This window comes from Tamandua tetradactyla, chromosome 10, assembly GCF_023851605.1.
Source record: "Tamandua tetradactyla isolate mTamTet1 chromosome 10, mTamTet1.pri, whole genome shotgun sequence".
Taxonomy (NCBI): Eukaryota; Metazoa; Chordata; class Mammalia; order Pilosa; family Myrmecophagidae; genus Tamandua; species Tamandua tetradactyla.
Window position 1 is genome coordinate 99,751,872 of NC_135336.1, and position 18,863 is coordinate 99,770,734.

At 45.0% G+C, this 18,863-nt stretch overlaps 1 protein-coding gene across 1 annotated transcript in view; it reads right to left on the reverse strand.

Moving 5' to 3' along the window:
• Positions 1 to 15,727: 15,727 nt before the first annotated feature.
• Positions 15,728 to 18,863, reverse strand: part of RSPH1 (radial spoke head component 1) — a 33,767-nt gene continuing 30,631 nt past the window's right edge. Inside the window, exons 7-9 of the mRNA XM_077118991.1 lie at positions 18,396 to 18,558; positions 17,726 to 17,869; positions 15,728 to 15,926 (exon numbers count right to left, since the gene is read on the reverse strand). Of these exons, the coding sequence (XP_076975106.1) occupies positions 15,874 to 15,926; positions 17,726 to 17,869; positions 18,396 to 18,558 (360 nt within the window). The 3' untranslated portion in view covers positions 15,728 to 15,873. The remainder of the gene's footprint in view (positions 15,927 to 17,725; positions 17,870 to 18,395; positions 18,559 to 18,863) is intronic.

The window sequence follows — 18,863 nt, forward strand, 5'->3', positions numbered from 1 at the left end:
GTTTGTAAGCCTTGCCTGACCCCTGCTGGAGCTTTTGGGAAATGGAAATCCCATTAGCGTGGACTCCCTACCCACCCACCCTCCCTCCAGGGTCTCTTGATTTCCTCACCCCTGGGCTTGAAAAGACAACTGTCCAGAGAAAATGTCCACCTTGGTTTGCTTGCCTCCCACTGAGGCTTAATGAATGTTAACATTGGTTTTTTTTTAATTATTTTATTTTATTAATTAAAGAAAAAAAGAAATTAACACAACATTTAGAAATCATTCCATTCTACATATGCAATCAGTAATTCTTAACATCATCACATAGATGCATGATCATCGTTTCTTAGTACATTTGCATCGATTTAGGAAAAGAACTAGCAAAACAACAGAAAAAGATATAGAATGTCAATATAGAGAAAAAAATAAAAATAATAATAATAGTAAAAAAACAGACACAAACAAACAAACAGACAAAAAAAAAAACCCTATAGCTCAGATGCAGCTTCATTCAGTCTTTTAACATGATTACTTTACCATTAGGTATTATTGTGCTGTCCATTTTTGAGTTTTTATATCTAGTCCTGTTGCACAGTCTGTATCCCTTCAGCTCCAACTACCCATTATCTTACCCTGTTTCTAAGTCCTGTTGGTCTCTGTTACCAATGACATATTCCAAGTTTATTCTCGAATGTCAGTTCACATCAGTGGGACCATACAGTATTTGTCCTTTAGTTTTTGGCTAGACTCACTCAGCATAATGTTCTCTAGGTCCATCCATGTTATTACATGCTTCATAAGTTTATTCTGTCTTAAAGCTGCATAATATTCCATCGTATGTATATACCACAGTTTGTTTAGCCACTCGTCTGTTGATGGACATTTTGGCTATTTCCATCTCTTTGCAATTATAAATAATGCTGCTATAAACATTGGTGTGCAAATGTCCGTTTGTGTCTTTGCCCTTAAGTCCTCTGAGTAGATACCTAGCAATAGTATTGCTGGGTCGTATGGCAATTCTGTATTCAGCTTTTTGAGGAACCGCCAAACTTCCTTCCACAATGGTTGCACCATTTGACATTCCCACCAACAGTGGATAAGTGTGCCTCTTTCTCCACATCCTCTCCAGCACTTGTCATTTTCTGTTTTGTTGATAATGGCCATTCTGGTGGGTGTGAGATGATATCTCATTGTGATTTTGATTTGCATTTCTCTAATGGCCAGGGACATTGAGCATCTCTTCATGTGACTTTTGGCCATTTGTATTTCCTCTTCTGAGAGGTGTCTTTTCAAGTCTTTTTCCCATTTTGTAATTGGGTTGGCTGTCTTTTTGTTGTTGAGTTGGACAATCTCTTTATAAATTCTGGATACTAGACCTTTATCTGATATGTCATTTCCAAATATTGTCTCCCATTGTGTAGGCTGTCTTTCTACTTTCTTGATGAAGTTCTTTGATGCACAAAAGTGTTTAATTTTGAGGAGCTCCCATTTATTTATTTATTTCTTCAGTGCTCTTGCTTTAGGTGTAAGGTCTATAAAACTGCCTCCAATTGTAAGTTTCATAAGATATCTCCCTACATTTTCCTCTAACTGTTTTATGGTCTTAGACCTAATGTTTAGATCTTTGATCCATTTTGAGTTAACTTTTGTATAGGGTGTGAGATACGGGTCTTCTTTCATTCTTTTGCATATGGATATCCAGTTCTCTAGGCACCATTTATTGAAGAGACTGTTCTGTCCCAGGTGAGTTGGCTTGACTGCCTTATCAAAGATCAAATGTCCATAGATGAGAGGGTCTATATCTAAGCACTCTATTCGATTCCATTGGTCGATATATCTATCTTTATGCCAATACCATGCTGTTTTGACCACTGTGGCTTCATAAAATGCCTTAAAGTCCGGCAGTGTGAGACCTCCAGCTTCGTTTTTTTTCCTCAAGATACTTTTAGCAATTCGGGGCACCCTGCCCTTCCAGATAAATTTGCTTATTGGTTTTTCTATTTCTGTAAATAAGTTGTTGGGATTTTGATTGGTATTGCATTGAATCTGTAAATCAATTTAGGTAGGATTGACATCTTAACTATATTTAGTCTTCCAATCCATGAACATGGTATGCCCTTCTATCTATTTAGGTCTTCTGTGATTTCTTTTAACAGTTTTTGTAGTTTTCTTTGTATAGGTTTTTTGTCTCTTTAGTTAAATTTATTCCTAGGTATTTTATTCTTTTAGTTGCAATTGTAAATGGGATTCGTTTCTTGATTTCCCCCTCCGCTTGTTCATTGCTAGTGTATAGAAATGCTGCAGATTTTTGAATGTTGATCTTGTAACCTGCTACTTTGCTGTACTCATTTATTAGCTCTAGTAGTTTTGTTGTGGATTTTTCCGGGTTTTCGACGTATAGTATCATATCGTCTGCAAACAGTGATAGTTTTACTTCTTCCTTTCCAATTTTGATGCCTTGTATTTCTTTTTCTTGTCTAATTGCTCTGGCTAGAACCTCCAACACAATGTTGAATAATAGTGGTGATAGTGGACATCCTTGTCTTGTTCCTGATCTTAAGGGGAAAGTTTTCAATTTTTCCCCATTGAGGATGATATTAGCTGTGAGTTTTTCATATATTCCCTCTATCATTTTAAGGATGTTCCTTTGTATTCCTATCTTTTGAAGTGTTTTCAACAGGAAAGGATGTTGAATCTTGTCAAATACCTTCTCTGCATCAATTGAGATGATCATGTGATTTTTCTGCTTTGATTTGTTGATATGGTGTATTACATTAATTGATTTTCTTATGTTGAACCATCCTTGCATACCTGGGATGAATCCTACTTGGTCATGATGTATAATTCTTTTAATGTGTTGTTGGGTTCGATTTGCTAGAATTTTGTTGAGGATTTTTGCATCTATATTCATTAGAGAGATTGGCCTGTAGTTTTCTTTTTTTGTAATATCTTTGCCTGGTTTTAGTATGAGGGTGATGTTGGCTTCATAGAATGAATTAGGTAGCTTTCCCTCCGCTTTGATTTTTTTGAAGAGTTTGAGGAGAGTTGGTACTAATTCTTTCTGGAATGTTTGATAGAATTCACATGTGAAGCCGTCTGGTCCTGGACTTTTCTTTTTAGGAAGCTTTTGAATGACTGATTCAATTTCTTTACTTGTGATTGGTTTGTTGAGGTCATCTATTTCTTCTTGAGTCAAAGTTGGTTGTTCATGTCTATCCAGGAACCCATCCATTTCATCTAAATTGTTGTATTTACTAGCGTAAAGTTGTTCATAGTATCCTGTTATTACCTCCTTTATTTTCTGTGAGGTCAGTGGTTATGTCTCCTCTTCCATTTCTGATCTTATTTATTTGCATCCTCTCTCTTCTTCTTTTTGTCAATCTTGCTAAGGGCCCATCAATCTTATTGATTTTTTCATAGAACCAACTACTGGTCTTACTGATTTTCTCTATTGTTTTCATGTTTTCAATTTCATTTATTTCTGCTCTAATCTTTGTTATTTCTTTCCTTTTGCTTGCTTTGGGATTAGTTTGCTGTTTTTTCTCCAGTTCTTCCAAGTGGACAGTTAATTCCTGAATTTTTGCCTTTTCTTCTTTTCTGATATAGGCATTTAGGGCAATAAATTTCCCTCTTAGCACTGCCTTTGCTGCGTCCCATAGGTTTTGATATGTTGTGTTTTCGTTTTCATTCGCCTCGAGATATTTACTAATTTCTCTTGCAATTTCTTCTTTGACCCACTCATTGTTTAAGAGTGTATTGTTGAGCCTCCACGTATTTGTGAATTTTCTGGCACTCTGTCTATTATTGATTTCCAACTTCATTCCTTTATGATCCGAGAAAGTGTTGTGTATGATTTCAATCTTTTTAAATTTGCTAAGACTTGCTTTGTGACCCAGCATATGGTCTATCTTTGAGAATGATCCATGAGCACTTGAGAAAAAGGTGTATCCTGCTGTTGTGGGATGTAATGTCCCATAAATGTCTGTTAAGTCTAGCTCATTTATAGTAATATTCAGATTCTCTATTTCTTTACTGATCCTCTGTTTAGATGTACTGTCCATTGATGAGAGTGGTGAATTGAAGTCTCCAATTATTATGGTATATGTGTCTATTTCCCTTTTCATTGTTTGCAGTGTATTCCTCACGTATTTTGGGGCATTCTGGTTTGGTGCATAAATATTTATGATTGTTATGTCTTCTTGTTTATTTGTTCCTTTTATTAGTAGATAGTGTCCTTCTTTGTCTCTTTTAACTGTTTTACATTTGAAGTCTAATTTGTTGGATATTAGTATAGCTACTCCTGCTCTTTTCTGGTTGTTATTTGCATGAAATATCTTTTCCCAACCTTTCACTTTCAACCTATGTTTATCTTTGGTTCTAAGATGTGTTTCCTGTAGACAGCATATGGAAGGATCCTGTTTTTTAATCCATTCTGCCAGTCTATGTCTTTTGATTGGGGAATTCAGTCCATTAACATTTAGTGTTATTACTGTTTGGATAATATTTTCCTCTACCATTTTGCCTTTTGTATTATATATATCATATCTGATTTTCCTTCTTTCTACACTCTTCTCCATACCTCTCTCTTCTGTCTTTTCGTATCTGACTCTATTGCTCCCTTTAGTATTTCTTGCAGAGCTGGTCTCTTGGTCACAAATTCTCTCAGTGACTTTTTGTCTGAGAATGTTTTAATTTCTCCCTCATTTTTGAAGGACAATTTTGCTGGATATAGGAGTCTTGGTTGGCAGTTTTTCTCTTTTAGTAATTTAAATATATCATCCCACTGTCTTCTAGCTTCCATGGTTTCTGCTGCGAAATCTACACATAGTCTTATTGGGTTTCCCTTGTATGTGATGGATTGTTTTTCTCTTGCTGCTTTCAAGATCCTCTCTTTCTCTTTGACCTCTGACATTCTAACTAGTAAGTGTCTTGGAGAACGCCTATTTGGGTCTATTCTCTTTGGGTTGCGCTGCACTTCTTGGATCTGTAATTTTAGGTCTTTCATAAGAGTTGGGAAATTTTCAGTGATAATTTCTTCCATTAGTTTTTCTCCTCCTTTTCCCTTCTCTTCTCCTTCTGGGACACCCACAACACGTATATTTGTGCGCCTCATATTGTCATTCAGTTCCCTGATCCCCTGTTCAAATTTTTCCATTCTTTTCCCTATAGTTTCTATTTCTGTTTGGAATTCAGATGTTCCATCCTCCAATTCACTAATTCTAGCTTCTGTCTCTTTAAATCTACCATTGTAGGTATCCATTGTTTTTTCCATCTTTTCTACTTTATCTTTCACTTCCATAAGTTCTGTGATTTGTTTTTTCAGTTTTTCTACTTCTTCTTTTTGTTCAGCCCATGTCTTCTTCATGTCCTCCCTCAATTTATGGATTTGGTTTTTGAAGAGGTTTTCCATTTCTGTTCGTATATTCAGCATTAGTTGTCTCAGCTCCTGTATCTCATTTGAACTATTGGTTTGTTCCTTTGACTAGGCCATATTTTCAATTTTCTGAGCGTGATCCGTTATCTTCTGCTGGCGTCTGGGCATTTAGTCAGATTTCCCTGGGTGTTGGACCCCACAGGTTGAAAGATTTTTCTGTGAAATCTCTGGGCTCTGTTTTTCTTATCCTGCCCAGTAGGTGGCGCTCGTGGTGCTCATCTGTCTGCGGGTCCCACCAGTAAAAGATGCTGTGGCTCCTTTAACTTTGGAAAACTCTCGCTGTAGGGGGGGTCGCCAGCCGAAGCGGCTTGGGGGAGTCAATCCGATCTCCCAGCCGGCCCGGGGATCCACGCACGGGGAGGGTTGCCAGCCTCCGCGGCTTGGGGGAACGCCTGTCCAAATTTCCCAGCCGGCCCAGGGCGCCAAGCGTGGCAGGGGGGCGCCAGCCGCCGCGGCTTGGGGAAGTTTCTATCCACCGCTCCCAGCCGGACCGGGAAGCCACGTGTTTGGAAGGGACCCCGGTTGCCGTTCTCTGCGGCTTGGGGATCTCCGATCCAATTCTCCCAGCTGGTCCGGGGGGCCTCGCGTGGGGGGGCGCCAGCTGCTGCAGTTTGAGTGGACCACCTGTCCAATTCTCCCAGCCGGCCCGGGAAGGAGGGAGGGCGGCACTCCGGCCGCCTGTCGCCCCAGCCCGGGGAAGCCCGCGCCCCTCGGCGATCTCACCGGAGCGGGTTCTCCCAGCCAGTCAGCCATTCCAGAATGGGGTACGCTGTCTTCTTGGTCTCTGTTGTGGCTCTGGGAGCTGTTCTGAATCGTTTCTACTTCTCTAGTAGCTGTTCTGGAGGAGGAACTAAGACCCGCATGTCTTACTAAGCCGCCATCTTCTCCGGAAGCCCCAACATTGTTTTTTATGAACCTCGTAGCACAAGGTGAGAAAAAAAAGGAGGAGGAGCAAGCGTTGGGGTGGATGGCGGTAAACCCCTCAGCTGGGGGTGTCTGGTGCCAAGGCTGCAGCCTCTGGGGGTGAAGAGCCGGGGTTAGCTGTGAGGCAGCCAAGTCTGCCCACTGATCACAAGCCAACATCTGCTGTCCTCCTTAGAGGAGAAAAAGGCACCAGAATTCTCCACGAAAGGAGACTTGTGCTGGAATCTAATCTGAGCTATTTTTATATATATGATTCATGATGATGCATTAAAAAACAAACAAAGATAAACATCAAAAAGCATATCTCTTTGGTTTTCCTCTGAGGGGCGACGTTGGGCAGATGCCTTCAGCCCATTTGAAGTGGTCATTTGAAGGTGCTTTAGAGCCTGGATCCCTGCCCAGTCCCTCCTGACGTTTCCCCCTTGCACTTGTTTTAAATATCAAGCCTAAAAATCTGTCTCACTGCAAGCAGGTGTCAGTGAGATGTGAGGCAAGGACTTGGGTTACCCGATGCCCCCCACATCCAGCCTTGGGAAGAACAAGGTCCTGGACTCCCCAGGCTTCTCCCTCCCAATCCCGGGGAGAAGAGGGGAGGGTCTCAGGTCCTAAAGAAGAGGTTCATGACTGCCATCACCCACACTTCCCTGCACCCCCTTTACTCAAAGGCCCCTGGTGGCTCTTGGACCCAGCATAGGCCACGCCCACTTCTGCGAGGACCTCCAGCCTGACCACGTCCCTCCTCAAACATGGTAACAGGGCAAGACACGGAGAGCGGGGGTGGGGACACACCTTGCGAAGTCATACAAACAGTCCCTCACCTCCAGCCCTAACTGCTCCTCAGGTGGGTGGCTCTGTGGTAGAATTCTTACCTGCCATGCAGGAGCCCTGGACTCAATTTCTGCCTCATGAGCTTCCAACACCCCCCAAAAAATTCACAAATGGTGCTGCAATAACGGGATACTCATGTGGGAAAAGAATGCAATGTGGCCCCCGCCATATAGCACAGACACACACACAAAAAACACCTATTAATAGAATAGAAATGCATTCCTGGATGGGGGGTGGTGTGGGAGGGGAACTGGTGCACTTAAAATATAATTATTTCAAATTGAGGTGTGCTATCAGTGTAAAACATGCGTTGATTTTTTTTTTTTTTTTTTTTTTTTTTTTTTTTTTTTTTTAAAGGAAAGACAGAGAGAAGGAAGGAAGGATAGAAGGAAGGAAGGAAGGAAGAAAGGGAAACATCTTTAAACATTTTCTTGTTTATTGTATTTTGTTTTTCCGTTTTTTGTTACATGGGCTGGGGCCGGGAATCGAACCGAGGTCCTCCGGCATAGCAGGCAAGCACTTTGCCCGCTGAGCCACCGCGGCCCGCCCCATGCGTTGATTTTTGAAGACAGTTAAAAAATTTAACAAATATTAATAACTTTATATTGATTATGTATTGAAATAATATTTTGTAGATATAGGGTGAAATAAAATATATTAGAATTTTTTTTCATCAGTCCAAGGAGGCCTTTGCGGTGGGTGGGAAAGCCATGCCATCCTCCCACAGGCAAAGTGCATATGCGACAAACCCCATCATCAGTGTCTGCAGATGGTGGCAGCAGCATTTGGGGCTGGCCGAGTCTTTGTCATGGTCTCCAGGCACCCAGCCACGCCATCAGCCCAGGGCAGCTAATGAGCCCGAGGAATTGGTTTCCACTCCTGCTGAAACACACGGTAATTCGGAGAGGGATGTCAGAAAACAAATCTGTTCACATACTGTAAAGGACAGTGTTCTGTGAGTAAAGTCCAATATGAGGTGGAACTGCGAGGACATGGCTTCTGACCATGTCCTTCTGACCAGGTGGGGGCTGGCTGGGGGGCAGCCCGAGAATGGCCCAGAGTGGCACAGCCACGAGGGGTTTGGTGAGCTCTGTGAAGTTGTCTGCTGGAGTGGTTGTGCCTAATGTTTCTGGTCCTCTAGGCCCCAACTAGCCCTCCCCCCACCCCCTGCTAAACTCTAGAACTTGGAAATGTACCATGAACACCAGAAGCCTGAAAACTACTGGACTAGAACACCTGACCCAAGGTTGGGTATGATCCCAATAGAGTAATACTACCGCAGAGGGGTCTCCCCACCACAGCCCGCCCCACATCCCCTACCCCTTCCCCCAAGTGCCAGCAGACAGTGGGTGCATGTAAACCTCACGGAACTTCAGGAACTGGTTCTCAATAACAACTGGGACACTATTCAATTCCTGTGCCCACCAGCGACAGCACCGTCCCAGGGAATTGAACTGGGATTCAGGAGACCTTCTGTCCTTTCCTCGTATGACCTTAGGCAAATCCCTTATAGCTTGGGGCCACCAGCTCTAAAATGACGCAGGCAATGCACTGGGGTTCATCTTGTTTGCAGCACCTCCTTCCTCTGTCCTGGGGGAAGGGCTACCCCCACTCCCCCCTGCAGATCCAGAAGTAGGGCTCATAGGGAGCGTTTGCGGGGTCCGCCTGTCTCCATGGTGTAAGCGCGCCGTGGCTGATTTTGAGCTGTCGCTGGTTTAATGGTTCTCACAAGGCCTGAAACTTTGACCATCTGCTCTGGCCGTCTGGTATGAGCCAGCTCCAGGCCACCACTGGCGGCGGGCACACGTTTCTTTAAGGGAAGGTCGGCTTTGGTGGGAAGAGGCACCAGTCAGCCAGCCAGGCACTTCAGCCCGCTGCCCACTTCCTGCTGGAGAGAACGATGTTCTCTCTGACCAGGGAGGGCAGAGGAAGAGGAGGCAGCTGAGACCCCCATGTGGACAGGTCAGGAGAGAGAAGAGACCAAGTCATGGGGCTGGAGGAAAGACTGGGAGAAGGGCAAGGCCAAGCAGTGCCACCAAGCCGGGCACTGGATGGACAGATGGTTCCTAGGATCCACCCCGGCTGCAGATGCCCATGTCTCCCTCTCTGGTCTGGTGCCTGCGCCATGCCTGGGGAGAGCCCCCTGCCTGCCTCCAAACAGCCTCCTCTCCAGCTGAATGCCTCCTACCCCACCCCACCGCCTTCCTTGCCCCACGGCTTCAGCCATTCCGAGATGAGCCGCATGCTTCCTCCAAAGCAAGACAGAATCAGCATACCCTGTACACTGAAAATAAAGACTGGGGAGGTGAAGAGCATCAAGCTACCCAACTGAACCTAATTTTTAGAGACCTAGTTGATTTGGCAGGATGCTCCATCACAAACAGTGGTAGGAATCCATCTGTGTCAAAACATCTTTGCCAGTTGCTGCAGAAAATTTCCAAAATTTTCTTTTCATTCCTGTTCAGTTCCAAGCAAATGCCATTTCCAGCTGTTGAATAAATACTTTTTGCCTCCTATGACTTAAGCCCACTCACAAAAAGAGCTAAGAATCAACTACACACAGACACACACACACACACACACATACTCAGTAATGTCAAATCTTCTTGGTGAGATCTTCAGGCAAGGAAGTTCACCAAGAAGTCATTAAAAAAATTAATGATTTGGAAATGTCAAATTCCCCTTCTCTTCCCACCCCCCCATTTTCATTTCTTCAATCATAAACTCGTTATCTTTCATTGTGTTCCATAATGAAAAGAAAATATGTTAGTCTAATAAACTAAACTATTTTCCACAGGAGCTACAGCACAAAAGCAATTTAAATCCCAAAAGAGAAATACTAATGAATGAGCTAGCTGAAGCCAAACTCTCGCCTAGATCTCTTCCCCTCAAAGTACATTTTATTTTGTATACATTATTATCATTCTATATATGTTATATATAATGCTATATAATTATATAGCATATATAATCTAATTTTTCACCATAGATTTTGGAAAATACACTATATTTCATTGCCCCAGGACTGCTTTAACCATTTTGCACTCTCACTCTGGGTACTAACAACAAGTGTCAACTCTGTAGATTGGTTCACTTCAACATCATTAAAAATCAGAGTATCTGAGAGTTTATTATCTGGAGAAACATAATCATCCTTGAAGAAAGGAAAGGAACCCCAAATAAGTCATTTACCATCTTGCTTCTCAAACCGTGGTCTGAGAACCAGCAGCCTTGGCATCACCTTGGAGCTTGTTAGAAATTCAGAGTCTCAGACCCCATGGAGACCTCTTGAAACAGAAGTCACATTTCCATAGGATGCCTGTGGGACATGAGTGCAAAGCTGAGTGATGGGAGCAAGGGTGGGCAAGGGTCTGTGGTAGAGAAAATCAAGCCTTGCCCAGTCAGATCTGGCTTTTACCTGCAGTCTCTGCCCATCGTTACATGGACTACAAGCCCCATTGTGTTCTTTGGTGCCACAGCCCTGCCCCGGAGAGAATATATAGTGCAAGCAGTCACCAAAAAGGCAGCCACCAGTGAGTCCTGAGAGATGCCACCCATCACTTCATATCAGCCAGAGGTCAAAGGAGCCCCAAAAAGAGAGTTGGCATTTCATCCAACGCCCCCACCAAATGAAGCAAAATGAATTGAGTACAGTTATTACATCCAGTGGTCCATTAAGAAGAAAGCACCTTTTCTCCTCTCCTCTTCCCTCCCTTCCCCTCTCCTCTCCCCAAGGAAACCAACATTCCTCTGTATAAAAGCCTGGGGATGTTGCCTCATAACCTGATGCCATTTCTCCTTGGGGCCCCACTCATCACTTCTCAACAACTCCAGGCCCCAAAAGAAGTCAGAGATGAACAGACCTAGGTAAGATATCTCGGCCTCTCTAGTAGGAGAGAGCAACAGGGAAAGAGTGGCTGTGCGCGCCTGAAAGCATCTGCAGGAGACCAGGAGCACTGGGGAGTGGATTCTAGAGCATTAGATCAAAGGGTGAATCTGATCAAAAGCAGGGAGTTCTCTGCCCAATGTGCTCAAATGACCAATTCCTCAGAGTTTCAAAGAGACAAAGAGTTTATTGTTAGGCATGAAGCAGGAGATCAGATGACGACCTTACCAGCTTAAAAATAAGTTCAAACTGCAATGACTGTGGTGGTTTTATAGTATGAAAGGATGGGAGGTTTTAGGATATGAGTACAATGGCTCAAGATGACAGAGAAGATCTAACTATTGAGCACGCACACATTGATCACATGCTTAGTCACAGACTGCATGTAAGAAAATGGTGGCCATAATATGATGTTGGATATGATTCTTAGTATTATAATGAGGTATAGGTCACTTATAGTTTAAAGTTTAAGCTAGTGCACATCAGGCAGCCAATTTTGATTAGATCCAGCTTTGTCTAGTAAGAATTTTGATTAGATCCAGCTTTGTCTAACAAGATTGTTTAGGAATTGGGGTGGGTTAGTTCTGAGCTTGGACTCAAGTTCCTTCATTAATAAACATTAATGAGTTGTCTTTTGTGATCATACTAAAGTTGAACAACATGATAAGGGAGTGTGCTGGTTTGAAAGGATGTATGTCCCTTAGAAAAGTCATATTTTAATCTGAATCCCATTTTGTAAGGGCAGAATAATCCTTATTCAATACTATATGTTCGAAACTGTAATCAGATCATCTCCCTGGAGATGTGATTTCGTCAAGAGTGGTTGTTAAGCTGGATTAGGTGATGACATGTCTCCACCCATTTGGGTGGATCTCGATAAGTTTCTGGAGTCCTATAAAAGAGGGAACATTTTGGAGAATGAAGGAGATTCAGAGAAAGTAGAGAAGGCTGCAGCACCACGAAGCAGAGAGTCCATGAGCCAGCGACCTTTGGAGATGAAGAAGGAAAATGCCTCCTGGGGAGCTTCATGAAACCAGAAGCCAGGAGAAGAAGCTAGCAGAAGATGCCGCATTTGCCATGTGCCCTTCCAGATGAGAAGAACCCTGACCGTTTTTACTGTGCCTTTTCAGATGGGAGAGAAGCCCTGACTGTGTTCGCCATGTACCTTCTCACTTGAGAGAGAAACCCTGAACTTCATTAGCTTTCTTGAACCAAGGTATTTTTCCCTGGATGCCTTTGACTGGACACTTCTATAGACTTGTTTTAATTGGGACATTTTCTCAGCCTTGGAATTGTAAATAGCAACTTATTAAATTCCCCTTTTCAAAAGCCATTCTGTTTCTGGTATATTGCATCTGGCAGCTAGCAAATTAGAACAGGGGGCTAAATGATACCTGAGCAAGGATGGTTTAGAATCAATGAGGTCAAAATGCTTGAGGTCCTTGGCTGTAGAGGAAAGAGGTCAAAGGCTCAAAGAAACAGAAATGTAGGAATAGCTGTATTACTTGCAGCTTACTCAGCCACTCCCCAGTCATTCTCTCTCCTCCAAGGACAATAGAAGAGCCTTGATGGGTCCTAAGGAGCTCTGTGAAGGCTGCCCCCACAGACAGGAGGTGCAAGTGGGATTTATAGCAATGGAACTAAATTTCCCAATCTCAGAGGGAGAAATGGGATCCCAGGGAGGGGGCAGCACTTAGCCAACAGGGACACAGTGGGTGGGTGGGTCTAAATGCCTCGAGAAGACAAGGATAGTCAGGGACCAGAGCGTTTGACCCCAGGATCTGTGGTGATGGCACCATGGTCACAGAGTCCCTGGACACAGTCTGGACACCAGCCCACTAGGTGCTGCCGGACTTCCGTAGGTGGACAGACCCCAGGTCTACCAAGTAGCCAGGATTCTGGGAGATGATTGTATAATAATATAACTTTCACAATGTGACTGTGTGATTGTGAAAACCCTATGTCTGATGAATAAAACATACAGATTAAAAATAAATCAATAATGGGGGAATGAATGTTAAAATAAATTTGGTAGATTGAAATGGTAGTGATCAATGAAAGGGAGGGGTAAGGGGTATGGTATGAATGAATTGTTTTTTCTGTTTTCTTTTTATTTCTTTTTCTGAATTGATGCAAAAGTTCTAAGAAATGATCATGATGATGAATATACCACTATGTGATAAAAAAGAATGTTCATATTGTATGTTGATTGGTTTTAGTAATAAAATTTAAAAAAAAAGAAAATACACTCTCTGAGAATAAAGATTTTTTTGAAGCATTAAAAAAAAACAAAAGAAAACCTGTGTATGATGCTCCTTTTATCTATGGTATAGACAGATGAGTAAAAAATACAAGTAAGAAATAAACAAAGAATAGGGGGAACAAAGGTTAAAAACAATTGAATAGACTGAAATACTAGCGGTCAATGAGAGGGGTACGGCATGCATGAGTTTCTCCTTTTTTCTTTCTTTGGTTGGAGAGATGCAAATGTTCAAAAGGATGGTCATGGTGATGGATACACAGGTAGGGGGTGATCTCGTGAGCCACTGATTGTAACCATAAATCAAGAGTATTTGTATGTTTGTTTGTTGTTTATAATAAAAAAGAAGTTAAAAGAAAAAAAAAAGAACATGGTGATGTGGCAGAAACAGAATTACCAGATTCCCCACCAGCAGGCCCCACTCCTGTGGCAGTTGTGTGAATGTCAAGTTCGTCTGGGTGTGTAGATGAATGTTTTATGCCTCACAACTATCAGTAATTCATAAACCACACTGAAGAACTGAGGTGGTTTGAAGCTTATGTCCCCCAGAAGAGATTATGTTCTTTTCATCCATCCCTGTGGGTGCTGACCTATTATAGGTGGGGCCTTTTGATTAGGTTGTTTCAATTGAGATGCAGCCACTCCATTCAAGGTGGGTGTATTAGTTATGGATCTCTAGAGAAACAGAATCAACAGGGAACACTCGCAAATATAAAATTTATAAAAATGTCTCACATAACCATGGGAATGCAGAGTCCAAAATCTGCAGGGCAGGCTGTGAAGCCAACGATTCCGACGGAGGGTCTGGAAGAACTCCACAGGACAAGCTCACCAGCCAAAGCAGGAAGAGAGCCTGTCTCTTCTGAATCCTCCTTATAAGGCTTTCAGTGATTAGATAAAGCATCACTCATTGCAGAAGACACTCCCCTTTGGCTGATTACAAATGGAATTAGTGTGGATGCAGCTGACATGATCATGATTTAATTCTATGAAATGTCCTCATCGCAACAGACAGGCCAGGACTTGCCCAACCAGACAAACAGGTACCACCACCTGGTCAAGTTAACACATGAACCTGACCATGACAGTGGGTCTTAATTCTCTTTCTGGAGCCCTTTATAAGAGGAGAAAACCTGGGAAAGAAGTATAGAGTAGAGCCACACAGAAGCTAAGAGGAACAGAAGCCAAAAGAGAGAAGCACAGAGAAGCTCAGAGTGGAAGCCACTGGAGCCAGAAGCTGGAAGCAAAGAAACCCAGGAGAGAAGGACTGGCAGATGCCACCATGTGCCCAAGCCTACTGGTTGCTGAACTTCAGGGAGAGGGTATTGCCCTGTTGATACCTTAATTTGGACATTTTCAGAGCCTTTGAACTGTAAACTTGTAAGCTAATAAATCCCCACTGTTAAAAGCCATTTCTGGTATATTGCATTTTATCAGCTTTAGCAGACTAATAACAAGGAACAACTGTAATTATCTCACTCATCTCTTTATAGAAAAATTGCATGATTTTTGTCATATGTTAGTTGTGTTAGGCAGTTAATAACGATTTGTTAGTTTTTCTAGATGTGTGGTTTGTGGGTTTGTCAACTTTTTAAAGCTTAAAAATTTTTTGACATTTCTTCTTCTAAAAAGGTACTTGCTCTTCTCATTTTCTCATGATATTGTGTGTTTTGTCCTTAAAAGGGCCCAGATATTGTATTGATGATGTTCTATTGCTCTTAGGGTCCCACGCTTAGGGACCTCACATCAGAGGCAAAGCTTGAGTCTGGATCAGGCAGCCCAAGTGTGAAGGACACTTGTGGAGAGCTGAAGGCACTTGCCCTTTGAGTAACCCTGGGGAACGAAGATGGGAGTGCTGGGGCTGTGCAGGATGGAGCCAGGGACACCCGGAGGTTGTGAAATGATAGGGTGCTGAACTATGGGGACGGGGGGCAGCGGGGTGGGGGGCGATGGGCCTGGTGTGAACCAACACCAGAGACCTTAGAACATGGTCTCGACGTGGGCACCCAGCCCGCTAGGGAGCCTGGAGAGTGGATGGACGGCCATATCCCCTTGTCCACGCCCCCTCCAAGACCCACCAGGCAGAGGGTGCCTCTGTGGGGGGGGTGGGGAGCCATCATGCCATCCTTGGGGGGTGGGGGGTCAGGTGGGCCCCCCGCAGAGCCTCAAGCACGTTTATGGCATTGTGTTTATGAGCACTGCAAACAATAGTTCTCATTTTCTAGGTGGTTCCCTGGCTCCCTTTGGGGAAACTTGAGAGAAGAATCCTTAGTGTGTAATTGCTCTATCACCTCGGCCAGAAGTCTGCAGGCATTTAGGGTTTTGAAGTTTTTTCATCTCAGGAGAAAGCACTACTTAAAAACAAACAGGTAAAATGACCTAGTTTGGGTTTAAAGGATTTGAAGAAGGCCTATTTTAGGAACAAAGGATAATGAAATGATTTATTTGCAACTGTAAACAAATTTAACAAACATCTAAAGCCAGATGAACATACAAGTATTAACTATTTCAATGAACAGAAGCATTCTGGGGAGACAGCTCCTGTTCTCTTGCTCCTCCTTACTCTGGCATATCTGATTGCCTGGTTTCTTCTTCTTCAAAACTAACATTTCCTATGAAGAAAAGGGAAACATGAGTGTATTTCAAATTATCTTTTTTTCTACTTTGAAATTCTTTGATCACTAACAGATTTTTGTGTGTGTGTAGTAAGCAGTATTATAAATATTAAGCATTTACAGGCAAAATGGAATGTTAAACTTTATCTTATACAGACTTTTACAATCTGCTTTTGGTACCAGTAATAAAAGAAGCAAAACATGCCTATATTCAAAGTGAATGTTAAGAAAATAATATTCACGTAAGTGAGAAGGACTCAATAATTATCTTACACTTGCATACAATGTCCAAACACACTCAGCTTTCTGGAAGAAACAGGCAATTGTCTGGCCCAGGTATTAAAAAGGCAAGCAGGAATTGGCAACTTTCTTACAAGATGCTATAGCTAAGATATTTCAGGAAATCTACAATTATCTTTTATTATGTGAAGTCTGTAACTCTCACTGGTAGGGTGAACTCAGACCTGATGTGGGGTTCATGATAAATAAATCTTGACTTTTGATTATATTAATAAATGGCTTGCCCACTAAGTTCACTTTTTAAAAATTAATTCATTTAAGGCTGAGTTTCTAATCTCGCCGCTGCTGGCATGTGGGGCCAGACAATCCTTTGGTGTGGAGGTGTCCTATGCGCTGCAGGGCGGTGGCAGCATCCTGGGCCTTTTCCAGCAGAGACCCCAGCAGTCTGCCCCCCAGCCCTGCGTCCCTGAGGGACTAAGTCACTGCGTCAGGATTTGAGTCCATTAAGCCAAGGCCGTTTCCCGAAAATGTCACCCTTGGGTCAGTGGGTCCTGACACCCTCACTCGGGCCCCTCTCTCTCATCCCAGGGGTGCTGCCTTCTCATGTTGCTCAGCCCTGCCTCCCCCTTTTGCACCCCCCACCCTGTTTTGATATCTGCACAGGTAAAGCTCCTCCCCATCCCCTCGCCCCCCAGGGAGCCCTTGCCACTGCCTTGCTGGCTTAGTGGGCCCATCCTCCTGGGGTCCCCGAGGAGCTCAAGGGCGAGCTTGAAGCCAGCAACCCCCACCCCAGGGCCTTCACCTGTGTCCAGCCTAAGCTCCACCAGCAAGGGACCCCGCCTCCCCTGTCTCCCCCAGCCCAGCTGGTGGGCTCAGGGTCACCCCCTTCCCTGCATGCCCACCAATCACTGCCTTCTCCTCTGCTCTCAGTTGGGAACTTCCTTCCTGGTTTCACCTTACTTGCACCTGCTCCCCCCTCTCACCCTGAGTTACCTCCTCTTGGAAACTGTGGAAGATTGAGTTACATACCTGGGGCTGGGGGGGGGGTGGTGGTGCAGACAACAGGTCCTTAACCTTAATACGGTCCTGTGGATGTGACCCCACCGTAAATGGGAACTTTTGAAGATGGGATTTTTAGTTGAGGTGTGGCCAGCTGAATCAGGGTGCGTCGCCATCCTCCCTGAAGTCTGCCCACCGCTCCGTGACTTGGCAAGGGCAGAAGCTTCTGGGTTAATGCACCTTGGAGCCCCTTTTTAAAAAGCCAGCTCCCAACACTGTCAGCCCTTAGCAGCGCTGCTGTGATGCGGCCACACAAACACGATGTGGTCAAATGAAGCTATGCGTGGCCTGCGGCCTGGTCATTTAGTCAAAACGGCAATGGGGGTGACGGGGCGCAGAGGACGCGGGGAGAACGCTCTGCTGCAGACAACGTGGGATCCCAGGGGGGTCCCACAGAGCCCCCCGAGTTCCCGGTCCCGGCCCAGGGTCTGCCTTGCTCGAGGGCAGGGCTCACCACACACGCCGGGGCCCCACGCGGCCGGGCGCGGCCTACTCACCGGGGTCCATGTTGTCGTAGCGGGAGTCCTCCCGGGGCTCCTCCCTGGCCAGGTCGCCGGCCTCATCTCCGCCCTTCCCCAGCTCGGGCTCGCCCGCCACCAGCTCCTCCAGAGCCTGGGCCTCCTCCGTGGGCTCGTCCCTGTCTGGAAGAAAACAAGGGCGTAGGGAGGAGGAAGGGGCTGCCACGGCGCCCCTCGCCCGCCCACACGCCCTAGCCCTCCTCCTGCCAGCAGCACCCCAGCTTTCCCTCGGGGTCCACCCCTCCCTGTGGCACCCATCCCCAGCAGCAGAGACTGGTTCTGGGAGGGCAGATGGCCCAAGTCAGTCCGAGAAATCTAATTGCCAGGGTTTGGGATGGAAGCTTTGAGGAAGAGAGGTCCCCTGGGGTTTGTGAGCTGATGGGATGAAAACGCGGTAAAGCTCTGGGCGTGAGTCTCCAGAGGAAGGGGTACCTCCTTCCAGGACGGGCCTGTCACCCAGCTGCCTGGCCCAAGGTCACACTTGCCCCAGGCGGCCCACGTCCAACCACTGACCAAGGTCAGGGATCAAGGTCGGCTGGGAGCCCGAGGACCGTGGGCCAGGCGGGCTGGGAGAGCCGGGCTAACCACCCTAGGGTCCTGCTAGCCCGTCCACCCCGCTTCCCACCCCGGGAGCGGATGCCCGCCCTGCCCTCTGCGGCCGGCGCCTCCTGCGGGCCTGGCAACACGTCGAGGGGCGGCAGCTCCTCTGGCAGGCTCGGGGTCCACAGGGCCAGCTCGGTGATCTTGGTAGCTTTCCACCTTGGAACGACAGTTAACATGGCTTCCTCCTCCTCCTCCTCTTCTCCTCTTTCCTGTTTAAAGTTTAAAAATGCAAACATTACGGATGCTTGTGCAAACCTGGCGTGAGGTGGGACACGTGAGGCACAAAGACGAGAGGCCAGTTTTACACTGAGGTGAACGGGTTCATGAGAGTGATCAGGGACCAGACCAACAAGCAGCTATCCAGAGCAGAATCTAGAGCTGAAAAGGGATCTCGAAAGAAGCCGGATGCAGAAGAGATGAAAACCACCATGCAGCGGTCTTGCCAAGCCCCCCTCTCAACATGGCCAACTTATTTCCCCGTGATCTAGGAAACCTGAGGAATGATCAAGACGAA